Genomic DNA, 11,834 nt, shown 5'->3' on the forward strand with positions numbered 1-11,834 from the left:
TCGTAAACCGAGAAGGGAAAATGCCTGGATTACAAAATATGATTTAGAGAAAAAACATAATGACAAAAAAACATATTTAAAAACCAAAACAAAGCTTTACTCTTTATGTTTCTCAACTGTCGCACAGTCTGTAACGGCCGTAGACCAGACGTATCCTCTTCTGCATGCTATAAATATACATGTGCCAAATGAATCGTAAATATTGGACTACAGCCTCTTCTCTATGTGACATTATACGAGGGAATAAATCTTACAGGGCTGTAACACTGTCGGGCAATGCAGCAAGAAAAGCCACTGCAGCTCCCAACGGGATACGGGGTTGTAAATGACACGTTCGAGGAACACAGGGTAGCCGGAGAAAAGTGTGTTTCATATTTTTATGAGAAGCAACAAAAGTCAAATATACAAGTAGACCATTCACGACTTGGCTTCTTTGTGTTGTTGTTGTTTATCCTAAAATAATTTCACGGTATCATCATTTTTAACGCTTCATCCGTGTCACTATATGTCGCTGTACATAAATTGGCCAATTTCTTTCTGGCAGGCTGGTTGGGAATAATTGACCAAAAAGCGAGATTTTAAAAATGCATAGCTGATATTACATTCTGTCTTTGGACAAACAATAAGGGTATGTTTCTGTGGTTTGTGCCTGGACTATTTTGAATTTCACGTGGGCTGGGCCGTGGGGGCAGAAAATGTCAGTTGTATGCGTTGAGGTGGGGTCGTTTTCACATTTCCCAGATGATTTGACCGCACCATTAGTTTGTGCTCACCAGGGGGCGTAAACGTTCCAGAATCTTGAAGGCGGGCCAGCCCCGGCTCCTCGAGGCAGGTGCTCCCGATCCATCCCCGAAGAGTGAAAGGTGGCGCCTTGCGCTTTCCTGCGAGATCGTGACGACTTCCGCGTAGGAGGGCGAGAGGGAGGAGGGAGCGAGTGGATCATCCCAGCACCAGCGCCGCCGCAGAGGGAGCGAGATGGCAGAGTGCGGCCGGAAGGCGCTGTCCCTCCTGGAGGCGGCCCGCTCCCGCTACGAGAGCCTGCAGATATCCGACGACGTCTTCGGCGAGTCGGGAGACGACAGCAGCGACAACCCGTTCTACAGCACCTCCGGAGACTCGGACTCGGACAACTACATAGCCGAGGCGGGCGATGAGGAACACCTCCACCACCACCATCACCACCACCACCACCACCATCAGCATCATCATGCGCACCACTTCCACCCCCATCGCCAGAGACGCGCCGACAGAGAGAGCTCCCACGGCGGGGGAGCGGGGGGAGGCAGTCCCGGCCCGCCCGGCGCTCTGTCCCGGAGCCAAGCCGAGGAGGAGGGCTGGACGGAGAGCCTGCAGGATGTCACCGTGCCGCCGTTTAAAGGCTCTTACGGTGAGGAGGGATGAGAAAGGTCACTTGTCACTCGCACCGCTATCACGTTTTATGACGGCAACTGGAGCTCGTTTGACATTACGCGGGCGCGCGTGTGTGTGTTGGAAGGGTGGGGAAGATGACATTGCATCATTAATTTCTCCTTTGATGCTGTGATACTTATGTTGTTGCATGCCCGCTGTGTGGTCCCCCCCCCCCTTTCTGGCATAAGCAATCATACATTGCATGAAATAGAAATAAATAGAACATGGGGTGGTGTAGTGCAGCGGTGTAAAATAATGAGAGGCCATGCGAATATTTTGGCATCTGTTGTAGAACTTCACCACACTGATGATTTAATGCAGATCTGACATTTTTAATAAGGCGCGTTCCATTTTGTCTTCATCCAATTTATCTTTTGTCATTGTACATTTGCGGGTGGGCCTCATGGTGCTGACATTCAGGTTTCAAATCTCCCAATTGCTCGTGGTTTTCCCTGGGGACTCCGGCTTCCTCCCGTATAATAAAAATACGCATGCAGGTTCATTGAAGACTATAAAGTTACTCTATCTGGGAATTTGCTTGCCTCTATGTGCCGTGGGATTGTCCGGCGACCATTCTAGGATTAGCGCAAAAAAAAAAAATTGCGCTATAGCAAGGGTTGACTGGAACATTCAAAGTATGCGATGGACTGGCAACCAGTCCTTAAGTCAGCCACGACGGGTTCCAGCTCACCTGATAGCGACCCGAAGGGGGACAAATCGCTCAAGACAAGGCGTGTACGGCTGGCTGGATATTCAAAGTTTTCCAGGGCGCTTTGCATCCTGCTCCTGTTTGCCCGACGGAGACGCGGCAGGTGCGTGTGCCGTTTTGCGCCGCCTCGGTTGTGTATTTGCACAACGAGGCGGACATCCACCCGGATGCTTAGTTGGATGCAGCCAACACCGTAGTGCAAAAACCTCAAGTGAACAAGGCGTGTGCTTATCGCGCTTCGGAGCGACCGTTTTTTTTTTTTTTTTTTTCTCCATGAATTTCTCCTGCAGCTAAAGTGAGCCCGGAGCAGGTTGGCACTCATCTTTTTCATCAGCCGACTGGCATCGATGTGACAGCCCGCCGCCACAGGAGGTTTCGCGCCGTGTACATAAATCATCAGCCGCCGTCAAATAGCCAGAAATCAAGTCGGCCTCTTTTTTAAAAACTCCATGCGGTTCCCACTTGGCATGGAAGCGGCAGTTTGAAAGCATCCCAGGTTTTCTTGTGGTTTTTACAATTAGTCCAGCTGTTGTTGTTTTTTTTCCTTATCTGGATCTCAGGCATGTGCGAGAGTGAGAAAGGAGGTCCAAGATTATAAAGGGACGTAACCGCTGGATGGTGGTGATGTAGGGCATTTCAAACCCGGAGTATTCATTTGCTTTTAAGAGATTACGGCCGGCCTCCGTATGGCATCTTTTGACGGTCGTCTGTCGGTTATGCAACGTGTTGCGACGAGTAATGCCATATATATATATATTTTTTTTTTGCTCAGCCTCACGTAAAATCATTTCATTATCTTCCTCCGCTTCTACTGCTCTCGACTCGTTCAAGCCAGGAGGAAGAAAATGCTTCGGTGAGTCACAATTCTCTTTTGGCTGAATCCGACTCGCAGCCTTCAAGTCGAATGGATTGCAAATGCAGAAGGATCGGAAGCCATCGCCCACGCCGCTGCGCTACTTCGTTCGTTGCACCCGTGCTGCTCCCTTACACGTGATCTTCAAGTGGGCAGCCTCTTATTAGTTTTCCTAGCCGACGCCACTGAAGGCCAACTCGTGGCGTGTTGGTGTGCGGAGGCATTCGGCGCATCGGAAATGCGTGGGACAAATCCTAATATGAAGTTCGATGCCGCCGAACCTCCTTCCCCTGGAAATTGCTCATCATTGCGCTGCATTATTGTCGGGCTCGTCACCGAGATGTTACGGTCCAAAGTTCTTCTCTTCAATGGGGGTTTCACTTATTTGCAGATTAGTTTTTGGTGCTTATGCTCTGTTGTTTGCTGGCAAAGTCACACATTAGAGGTGCACTCGGTCCTTCCCCAAGCGGATCCAGGAAGGCCCCCCCGTCGCTGACCTGTGCTTCTTCCCAACGTGTCGTTTGCAGGCCCCGCCCAGAAGATGCCGACAAGCGCCAGCGCCGTGGACTTCTTCCAGCTCTTCGTCCCGGACAACTGCATCCAAAACATGGTGACGCAGACCAACATGTACGCCAAGAAGTTCCAGGAGCGCTTCGGCTCGGACGAGGGCTGGCGTCCCGTCACGGCCCGGGAGATGAAGGCCTTCCTGGGCTTCGTCACCTCCACCAGCGTGCACCACTGCGAGTCGGTGCTGAGCATCTGGAGCTCGGGCTTTTTCGGCAACCGCAGCATCGCGCTCAAGATGAGCCAGGCGCGCTTCGAGAAGATCCTCAAGTACTTCCACATCGTGGCCTTCAGGCCCTCACAGGGAAGCAACCAGGGCCTGTACAAGATCCAGCCCTTCCTGGACTCGCTGCAGCAGGCTTTCAGCTGCACCTTCAAGCCTTCGCAGACCCAGGTGGGTGCGCACCAGTCGTTCCCGTACGACTTTATTCAGCCTACGGAGTGTCTCGCATTCACATCGAAGTCGACGATTCGGGGTCTTCACCGAAACGAACACAAATGTTTTCGATTGTGGGCGATGACGGAGAGCTGAATTCTGAAGCTCAGAACTGCGCCGCCCGCTACGAAGTTACTGCGAATCAAATTCCTCACGCGCATTTTGGTGTCATTCGCACGAGTATTTGTTGCGTGGCAGAATTCAAAAGCGACTGCAAAAAAAGTTGCTGCAACAATTTTGCGCTTGTTCCTCGGCACCTTGGGGCAGAGCGCTCACTGCCCCGCAGAGGGACGACAAAGGACAAGGAGAGGCGGCGGGAGCACGTCGGGCAGATTCCGTCACTTGAAAAACGAAACCGAAATTGGATTTACACGACACAAATTTTTTTGGGGGGCCACAGCGCCATCTGCTGGATGTGGTGACCAAGGTCAGAGTATAAATGAGCCTCAAGTCACACAATTTGGAACATCCCTGGATAAGAACGTCTCACAAAATTGATATCAGAGACTCCAGCAGGTCTCGCGAGATTTTGGGTCAAATAATTATTCTTCAAAAAAATATATAAACTATTTTCAGGCTTTTTTTGGCCACCAAACATGGTGAACCATTGTGGGCAAAGATTAACTAAAAAAAAAAAAAAAAAAAGGAATGATGAAGAATCGCAGGTGAGAAGCAAACGAAAGCCGTCTTCTTCGGAGCAAAGCAGTTATGTTTAAAGAACGTTTATGTCTCGCTCGTCTTATTTCTACACATTAGCTGAGAAAATGAAATTGCCCTTTGCACTTCCTTTTAAGAGATAACGTAAAGAAACGTGCTCTTGATTGAGGTCGGCCCAAGCGAGTCCCCCGCAAGCAAGGAACGTCCAATCTGAGCACAGTCTGCATGCACATCGTGCTCTGATGGGAAACTGTGTGTGTGCGTGTGAGACGAGAAGAATCGCGTATCTAGGCCATCCTATTTTATCTGTAAGACGTCCATGGCAACGGGTGTCAGGGCTGTCCAAACATCTCTCTCCGTTTCCCTCAGTTTGACCCAGAAAGCTCAAGATTGAAGCTTCCCCATTATTAAGTTGACATTTTGCTCAGATCCGATTGATGCTGTCAGAAACACGGGTATTGATTTCAGAATATGTCGATGATCGGTGTGGCTCCAGATTGCAGCACTCCACTGAGGTGAGAGCTGTTGCTAAAATCCCGTTGGATCCAATTCCCTTGAGATGCTGTACCTAATCTAGTGACTGGCGAATGTCATTTTGCGCTCTCTCTCTCTCTCTCTCTCTCAATCGGTACTCACTCCTTAGTGGAGTAATTGGCAGGGAAGGTCTTAATGGAAGTGGAGAAGGCAACTTAAGATCCACAGGAAGGATGAAGCTCATGCAGATGATGGTACGATATTGTCAACGTAGTTTTTTGGGGGGGGGTTTTTTGTTTTTTTTTTGCTAAAGCATTAGCATGCTGATTATTAGCGGCGTCTAATCGGAGCGAACAACGTTCAGCAAACCAGCTCGGACACTTTTGTCTTGGACAAAAGAGGCGGCCGACCCGAGCGGTTGCCATGGTAACCGTCACGGCAGCCCACCACCGTCAGGACAAACATGCAGGACAGGGGGGGGGGGAATTACATAACGCTCCATGTTTAGACTTTAAAATTCATCCTTTGGATGCAGCGGTGCAAGCGAGGGGATGAGCGGAAGTCGTTTCATCCGATGCATGAAGTGGGATTTTGCTTTTCCAGGTTCTTCACGAACCCTTAATAGACGAGGACCCGGTTTTCATCAGCACCTGCACAGAACGCGAGCAGCGCAAGAGGAAGAAGAGGAAGTTCAGTCTTTGGGTTCGACAGTGCACCTCCACCGGATTCATCTGTCAGGTAGGTGCAGATGTGTGTCCGCTACAGATTAAAAAGCAACGTGCAGGTTTATTTGAAAATACTAAAAAAAAATTAAGAAATAAACTCCAGCCCACTGATTCTTGAGAAACATCAGCGTAAACCACGTGTCACCTGGCCCGGGGGCCAAATCTGGAACTTAAAATACAACTGCACTGTACTGAAAAATCAGGATTAAAGAGGATGTGACAAGCTTCAGCAAAAACTCGGCCGGCTGATGGTACAGTACGTCCCGTTTTCATTATTTGGCTTTCAGATTTACTGTCAAGCTAGTGTGCCGCCCTCTAGTGGTCGAGAGTGCGACCAAACACAAGGCAGAGCAAAATAGTTGCAACTGTACAAAAGTAAATACAATACAATAAATCAATCCGCAAAATATACCGGGGACTGCGAACCCAGACCATGCGACGACGTCATTCGGCAAACACATTAAAATTCGAACTGATTATTACCAGTCGGCTGATGTGTCTGCTTTGACTTGTGCCGATGACGAGACACAGGGAAGTAAGATGAGTTAATGGAGCCAATCGATCGGATTCCATTACCCACCACACACACACACACCCACACCCGCCACTTAGCAAGATAGCCACAGGCAGACTACCAGGTTGGCTCGTCAGCCTAATGCAGCGTATTTCCTCGAGAAAAGCCAAGAAGGTGGGACGCCTCTTCCTTTGTGTGTGCACAGATCTCGGTTCATCTGAAAGAAGGCCAAGGTGCGGACGGCCTGGCCGCCCTGAAGAACAAGCCTCAGCTGCACAGTCTGGTGGCCAAGCAGCTGTGCCAGAACATCTCTGGCAAGAACACCATCGTCTTCACGGGGCCGTCCATCACGAGTCTTGGCCTCTTCAGCGAGTTCAGCAAGCAAGGTGCGTCACTCGGCGCTCTAATGGCGTCGTTCTGCGACTGCGCTACGACATTCTAATGTAGCCCATCCAATGGGATACATGGAAACGGTGTAGGAGAGAAATCGAGTTTCATTCAGACATCAAGGAAAGGAACCAACAAAAGTTCAGATAAATCAGATATTAAAAGAAGCATTCAATTGATGCAATACCTAATAAATATCCATTTTCCGATCCGCTTTATCCTCACACGGGTCGCGGGGGGTGCCAGAGCCTATCCCAGCCGTCTTCGGGCAGTAGCCGAGGACACCCTGAACCGGTTGCCGGCCAATTGCAGGGCACACAAAGACAAACAACCATCCGCGCTCACACTCACACTTTGGGACAATTTGGAGTGTTCAACCGGGCTGCCATGCAGGTTTTTGGAATGTGGGAGGAAAGCGCAGTACCCGGATAAAACCCACATAGGCCCGGGGAGAACATGCAAACTCCACACATAATCCCAGTTTCCACAAAATGGCAAGAAATGGAAGAGTCAAGCAGAAAACAGGATCGATGACGGCAAGAAATTCCCCCGTCAGTATCGTCCGTTTTAAAAAAACCAACAAATCAACGCGTCTTCAGCGATTTGAACAATTCTACAAGGAATTTCTAACCCACAGTTAAAAAATATTTGGCAACACATGTCTGCGATGTTCACCGTCACGATAGCGAAATCTATTTTGGTGCGCAACAGCAGATGTGGGTCAGTGTGCCGCTCAGATAAGATTAGAATCAAGCGATTCGGCACAAAGGAAGAACACCCCTTCAGTGAGCTCCGTGGCCATTTTTTGCTTCGCACACAAAAAAAAAACAACAACAACTCAATTTGGCTGAGCTGCGGACTCGAGACAAATCAAAGCCGCAAGACTATTCTGTCATCGTAAAGAGAGCCGACAAAAGCTCAACTTCAATGCTCGTTTGGCCGTTACACCGCGACTCGATCAGGCCGGATGAACGAGGCCGACACACAGAAACGAAGGGAGGGGAAGCAAAGCGGAACGACGGCGACAAGAACGCCAACCGGCGCGCTTTTCCGGCCGCGTCAGTGTTCTTGTGTCCCCGTGCAGACATTTTTTGCTGCGGTCTGCTGAGCACCAGGAAGAGCGACTGCACGGGCCTGCCTCAGAGCATGCTGGTGTGCAGCTCCACGCCGGCGCAGCGCGGCCAGTGGCGGGTGATGATGCAAGGCAGCATGTCGCTCATCAGCTGGTACAACAAGGGCCACTTCAGGTTCCTCACCAACGCCTACTCGCCCACTAAACAAGGTAGGCTTCTTCTCCACTTGGGAAGACAGCGGCGGTATCCGCGACTTACGGAAACTCCTTTGATTTGTGCAAACCCCAATTGCGGTGATGTTGGGAAAATTCGCGCAACCCTTGTCAGTTAACACATTTTGTCTATGGACGTGACTTGACCCCCTAACTCCTCAGAGGTGGATTGAGGCCAAGTGGGAAAGGGTGCTGTGGTCTGACGAGTCCGCATCATGAGCATCGTGTGTCCTCTGAGGAAACAGACCATCCAGAGTTTTGTGAACATCGAGGTCAAAAGTCAGCATCTGTGATGGTTATCGGGGTGCGTTAGAGCCCGTGGCAAGGGTCATTTGCGCAACTGTGAAGGCACCATTCATGCTGAAAGGTGGATGAGATGATGAAGGTTTTGGGGCAACAATGTTTTACAGGGGACACCCCTCCTTGTTTTAGCGAGACGATACCAAGCCACATTCTGAATGTGTTACAATAAGACTGCTTCAGAGTGAAAGAGTACTCGACTTGCCTGCCAGCAGTCCAGACCTGTCGACCATTGAAAATGTGCGGCGCATTGTGAAGCGTAAAATGCAACGAGGGAGATGCTAAATTATTGTACTGCGTTTTTATTTGCTGTACACACCGTCCCAACTTGATCGGAATTAGCATTTGGACAGTCTATCGATTTTCCTCATTGCCGGGGCCACCGCTCATCACAAAAACGTGATTTTGTTGCACGCGTATTTGTGTCAGGTTTGATCATCAAGAGAAAAAGCGGCGAGGTTCCGTGTCCCTTGGCGGTGGAGGCCTTCGCCGCGCATCTCAGCTACATCTGCAAATACGACGACAAGTTCAGCAAGTATGCGAGCCCGGTTGCAAAATAACGTCCTTTGCGCGTTGGATAATATTCCTTCGGAGCATCGCGGCTCACGTCGATTAACTTTGGGCTGCGTGTGTGTCCATGCGTGCCGCCAGGTACTTCATCTTCCACAAGCCCAACAAAACGTGGCAGCAGGTCTTCTGGCTGAGCATCAGCATCGCCATCAACAACGCCTACGTCCTCTACAAGATGTCCGACGCTTACGCCGCCAAGCGCTACAGCCGAGCGCAGTTCGGAGAGAGACTGGTGAAGGAGCTGCTGGACGTGGACGACGACTCGCCCACGCCGTGAGGAAATCGGAGGGGGGGGGGGGGGCGCGAAACACACTCTTCATTCGCCGACACCCACAATCGCATTTACATTGCCACACTTCCTCCCGCCTGTACACTGTGCGTGTGTCACCATGCTCAAGCAGTGCCAACTCGTACCCAGGTCCTTATCCGTTGTACTGTAAATAGAATGCGCAACATCACTTCAGAAGTGGGGGGGCAAGGGGGTCGCGGGATGGGGCGGAAGGTCGGACACCAGTAAGGTTTGTCTGAACATGAGATCAAGGGCGTGTTCAGGCCCCCGGTACAAGCTTCGGAGACGAACGCAGAGTACTTTCCCATTTTTGATCATTAAATGCGGACGACACTAAAAATCATCGTTTCTCATTTTTATTCAAACCATTCGAACTTCAAAAGATTCACAAAAATCAGGACATTTCGGGAACCTTTTTTTTTTTTTTCACTTTCCCACAATTCCACATTTTCCAACTTCAAAAAAACAACAACAACATTCTTACCTATTGGCTTGGGGGGGGATGTTGTTGTTTCTGTGTGGCTCCATTGCTTGAAGGTGGCTCTGGATCTTCACCCAGCTTAGAAGATCTTGTCATGAGCTGGAGAAAGTGCAGAACCGGGTTACTTACAGACACCAGTTTGAGAAATGGGCAGGTAAAAACATATATTCCTTGTTTAATTTCACACACTGTTTGTGGGCAGACAGCGTTACATTTAAAAATGACATTTTCCATAACACGTCACCGTTTAAATATGATCATGTGTTGTTAAAATGGTTCCAGGAAAGGTTGTAACTAATTTTTTGCACTCACGCTTCCAAAAACAACGAAGTGGATGCTATCGTTGACAATGAAAGATTGTGTACATATAGATGTAAGAAATTCAGCCAATCAATTAGCTGCAATCAATTAGTCACAGTACTTTACGTGTGTTTCTATTTTGTTTACGCAGACTCAAGAATGTCATTTTTATTTTTGAATCACTATTGCAAGGCAACATTGTCGTCACTTGTGTGTGTGTGAATGTGTGTGTGAGAACTATGAAAATGTCCCGTACTCACTTTCAGTAACCTTCACGTCAATGTTAAGACACCGGCCACATACACAAAAGTTCAGATTCAACAAACTGTGTGTAATAACATGTCTGTTGACTAACACGCCGTTGCGGTTTCACTGGGCTGAAATCTCCACGGTCACACTCGGAATCGGCAACACATTAATATCAATGCGCTTGTGTTAGCATTAGCATTTGCACTAACATAAATCTTTGCGACCCGATACTTGGCGTATTTTGTCCCTGTCGTTTACCGTGTGTAAGTTTACCATTCACTGTGGCTCAACAGAAACAAACATTTTGTTGAGGCCAAGAGCTAAAGTTAAACTTTTTTTTTAATAACCTGTCAAAAACCTAAACCATTCAAAACAAATACATTCTAAATATCAAGATATTTTAATGTGGGGAGAAATGTCTTGAGAGTCTAACTTGCCGACATCATCAAGGGCCAGTTTACTGGTTCTGTGAGGATAAATGTCATCGGGTTGAAGAAGCATGACATTATTGAGTTGAAAGCTGCCAGCACAGTACGGCCGATTCAAGTTATGCAGCCAAGAGAAACGCTCGCAAATGAATAGGAATAGACTTGTGGGAATAAAATGACACCATTTCATGGAACAAAAGTTACAATTTAGGTTGTAAATGGAGGTCAGTGCTTCCGACTGCTCCTTATGAGAACCCATATCATCCCATTTTTGAAATCATCTACCGTGTTTGAGTTCCGAACGGTCCATCTAGTGGCTGAAAAAAAAATGGACTCATTCCTTTCCCATAGCACCTCTTCTTTTTGATTTGCGCCCCATTCAAACTCAATGAATGCGTGGGACGAAATGTGCTTGGCGCCCGCAGTTTAATATCCTTAAAGAGTCACAAAATGATGACGAAATAACTCGCCCTCGTCGTGCGGCATGAGATGCTGTCCACGTGATGTGAATATGTGTGTGCGTTTATCTGTGCAGTGCTTTATCTTACGGGTCCGCCGAGTCAGTGGAGATGTGTAATAATCGGATCCGACGATGAAATAAGAGTGAGCTCAGGGCGCCGTGGCTAACTAACCGCACTCTACATGTGACATTATTAAGAGACTAACACACATACACTTGATGGACTTATTTATCTCCTAAACGGGTGCTATCGGTATCAAGTAGACTTCAATGTTATGACATCTTAGCAGCCACATAAGAGAGGTGAAAAAAAGTAACATGGTAAAAGATGGTTCAAAGGGAAAAAAACAAAAACATTTTTTTCCCTCATGCAACTGATGAGCCCCACTGACGTGTGTGTGTGTGTGTGTGTGTGTGTGTGTGTGCGCGCGCATGTATTGTTGACACTGGGTTGAAATGTGTACAATAACTGGACCAAATAAATTTCAGAAATGTGTGTGGTGATGAGTTGTACGAGGCTCTTGTGTCGCCGTCTTCTTTTTTTTTTTTTTTAAGTATTACGTATTTACATTTCAACAAGCTCAAATTGCACTTGGTGAAGATCTGAAATCTATCGATCATAGGAAAAACATTTTGAAGGAGTTTTACCCCCTCCTGATTTATTTAATTAGAATTAAACATAGAAGCGTACAACTAAATCATGTAATATAATCTAATTAAAGTCCGCTAGCTTAATGCAAACA

General features: G+C 48.1%; 1 protein-coding gene across 2 annotated transcripts; it reads left to right on the forward strand.

Annotated features, from left to right (window-relative positions):
- Positions 1–809: 809 nt before the first annotated feature.
- On the forward strand, positions 810–11,595 carry pgbd5 (piggyBac transposable element derived 5). Of its 2 annotated transcripts, none has more exons than XM_086122538.1 (7): positions 810–1,387; positions 3,500–3,930; positions 5,707–5,841; positions 6,548–6,728; positions 7,814–8,011; positions 8,744–8,849; positions 8,966–11,595. In XM_086122538.1, exons 1-7 carry the CDS (start codon positions 976–978, stop codon positions 9,159–9,161), a joined length of 1,659 nt encoding a protein of 552 aa, XP_085978664.1. In that variant the 5' UTR covers positions 810–975; the 3' UTR covers positions 9,162–11,595. The 2 variants fall into 2 exon arrangements, with proteins under 2 accessions (XP_085978664.1, XP_085978665.1); XM_086122539.1 differs by lacking the exon at positions 810–1,387 and adding an exon at positions 2,656–2,972.
- The last annotated feature ends 239 nt before the right edge of the window (positions 11,596–11,834 follow it).

This window comes from Hippocampus guttulatus, chromosome 10 (genome assembly GCF_054856545.1).
Source record: "Hippocampus guttulatus isolate MCC_2025c chromosome 10, RoL_Hgut_1.0, whole genome shotgun sequence".
Classification (NCBI taxonomy): Eukaryota; Metazoa; Chordata; class Actinopteri; order Syngnathiformes; family Syngnathidae; genus Hippocampus; species Hippocampus guttulatus.

Coding starts and splice junctions, on each gene's coding strand:
- pgbd5 (XM_086122538.1), top strand. CDS start 976: ATGGCAGAGTGCGGCCGGAAGGCGCTGTCCCTCCTGGAGGCGGCCCGC. Junction 1,388..3,499: donor GCCGTTTAAAGGCTCTTACG/GTGAGGAGGGAT, acceptor TGTCGTTTGCAG/GCCCCGCCCAGAAGATGCCG. Junction 3,931..5,706: donor TCAAGCCTTCGCAGACCCAG/GTGGGTGCGCAC, acceptor TTGCTTTTCCAG/GTTCTTCACGAACCCTTAAT.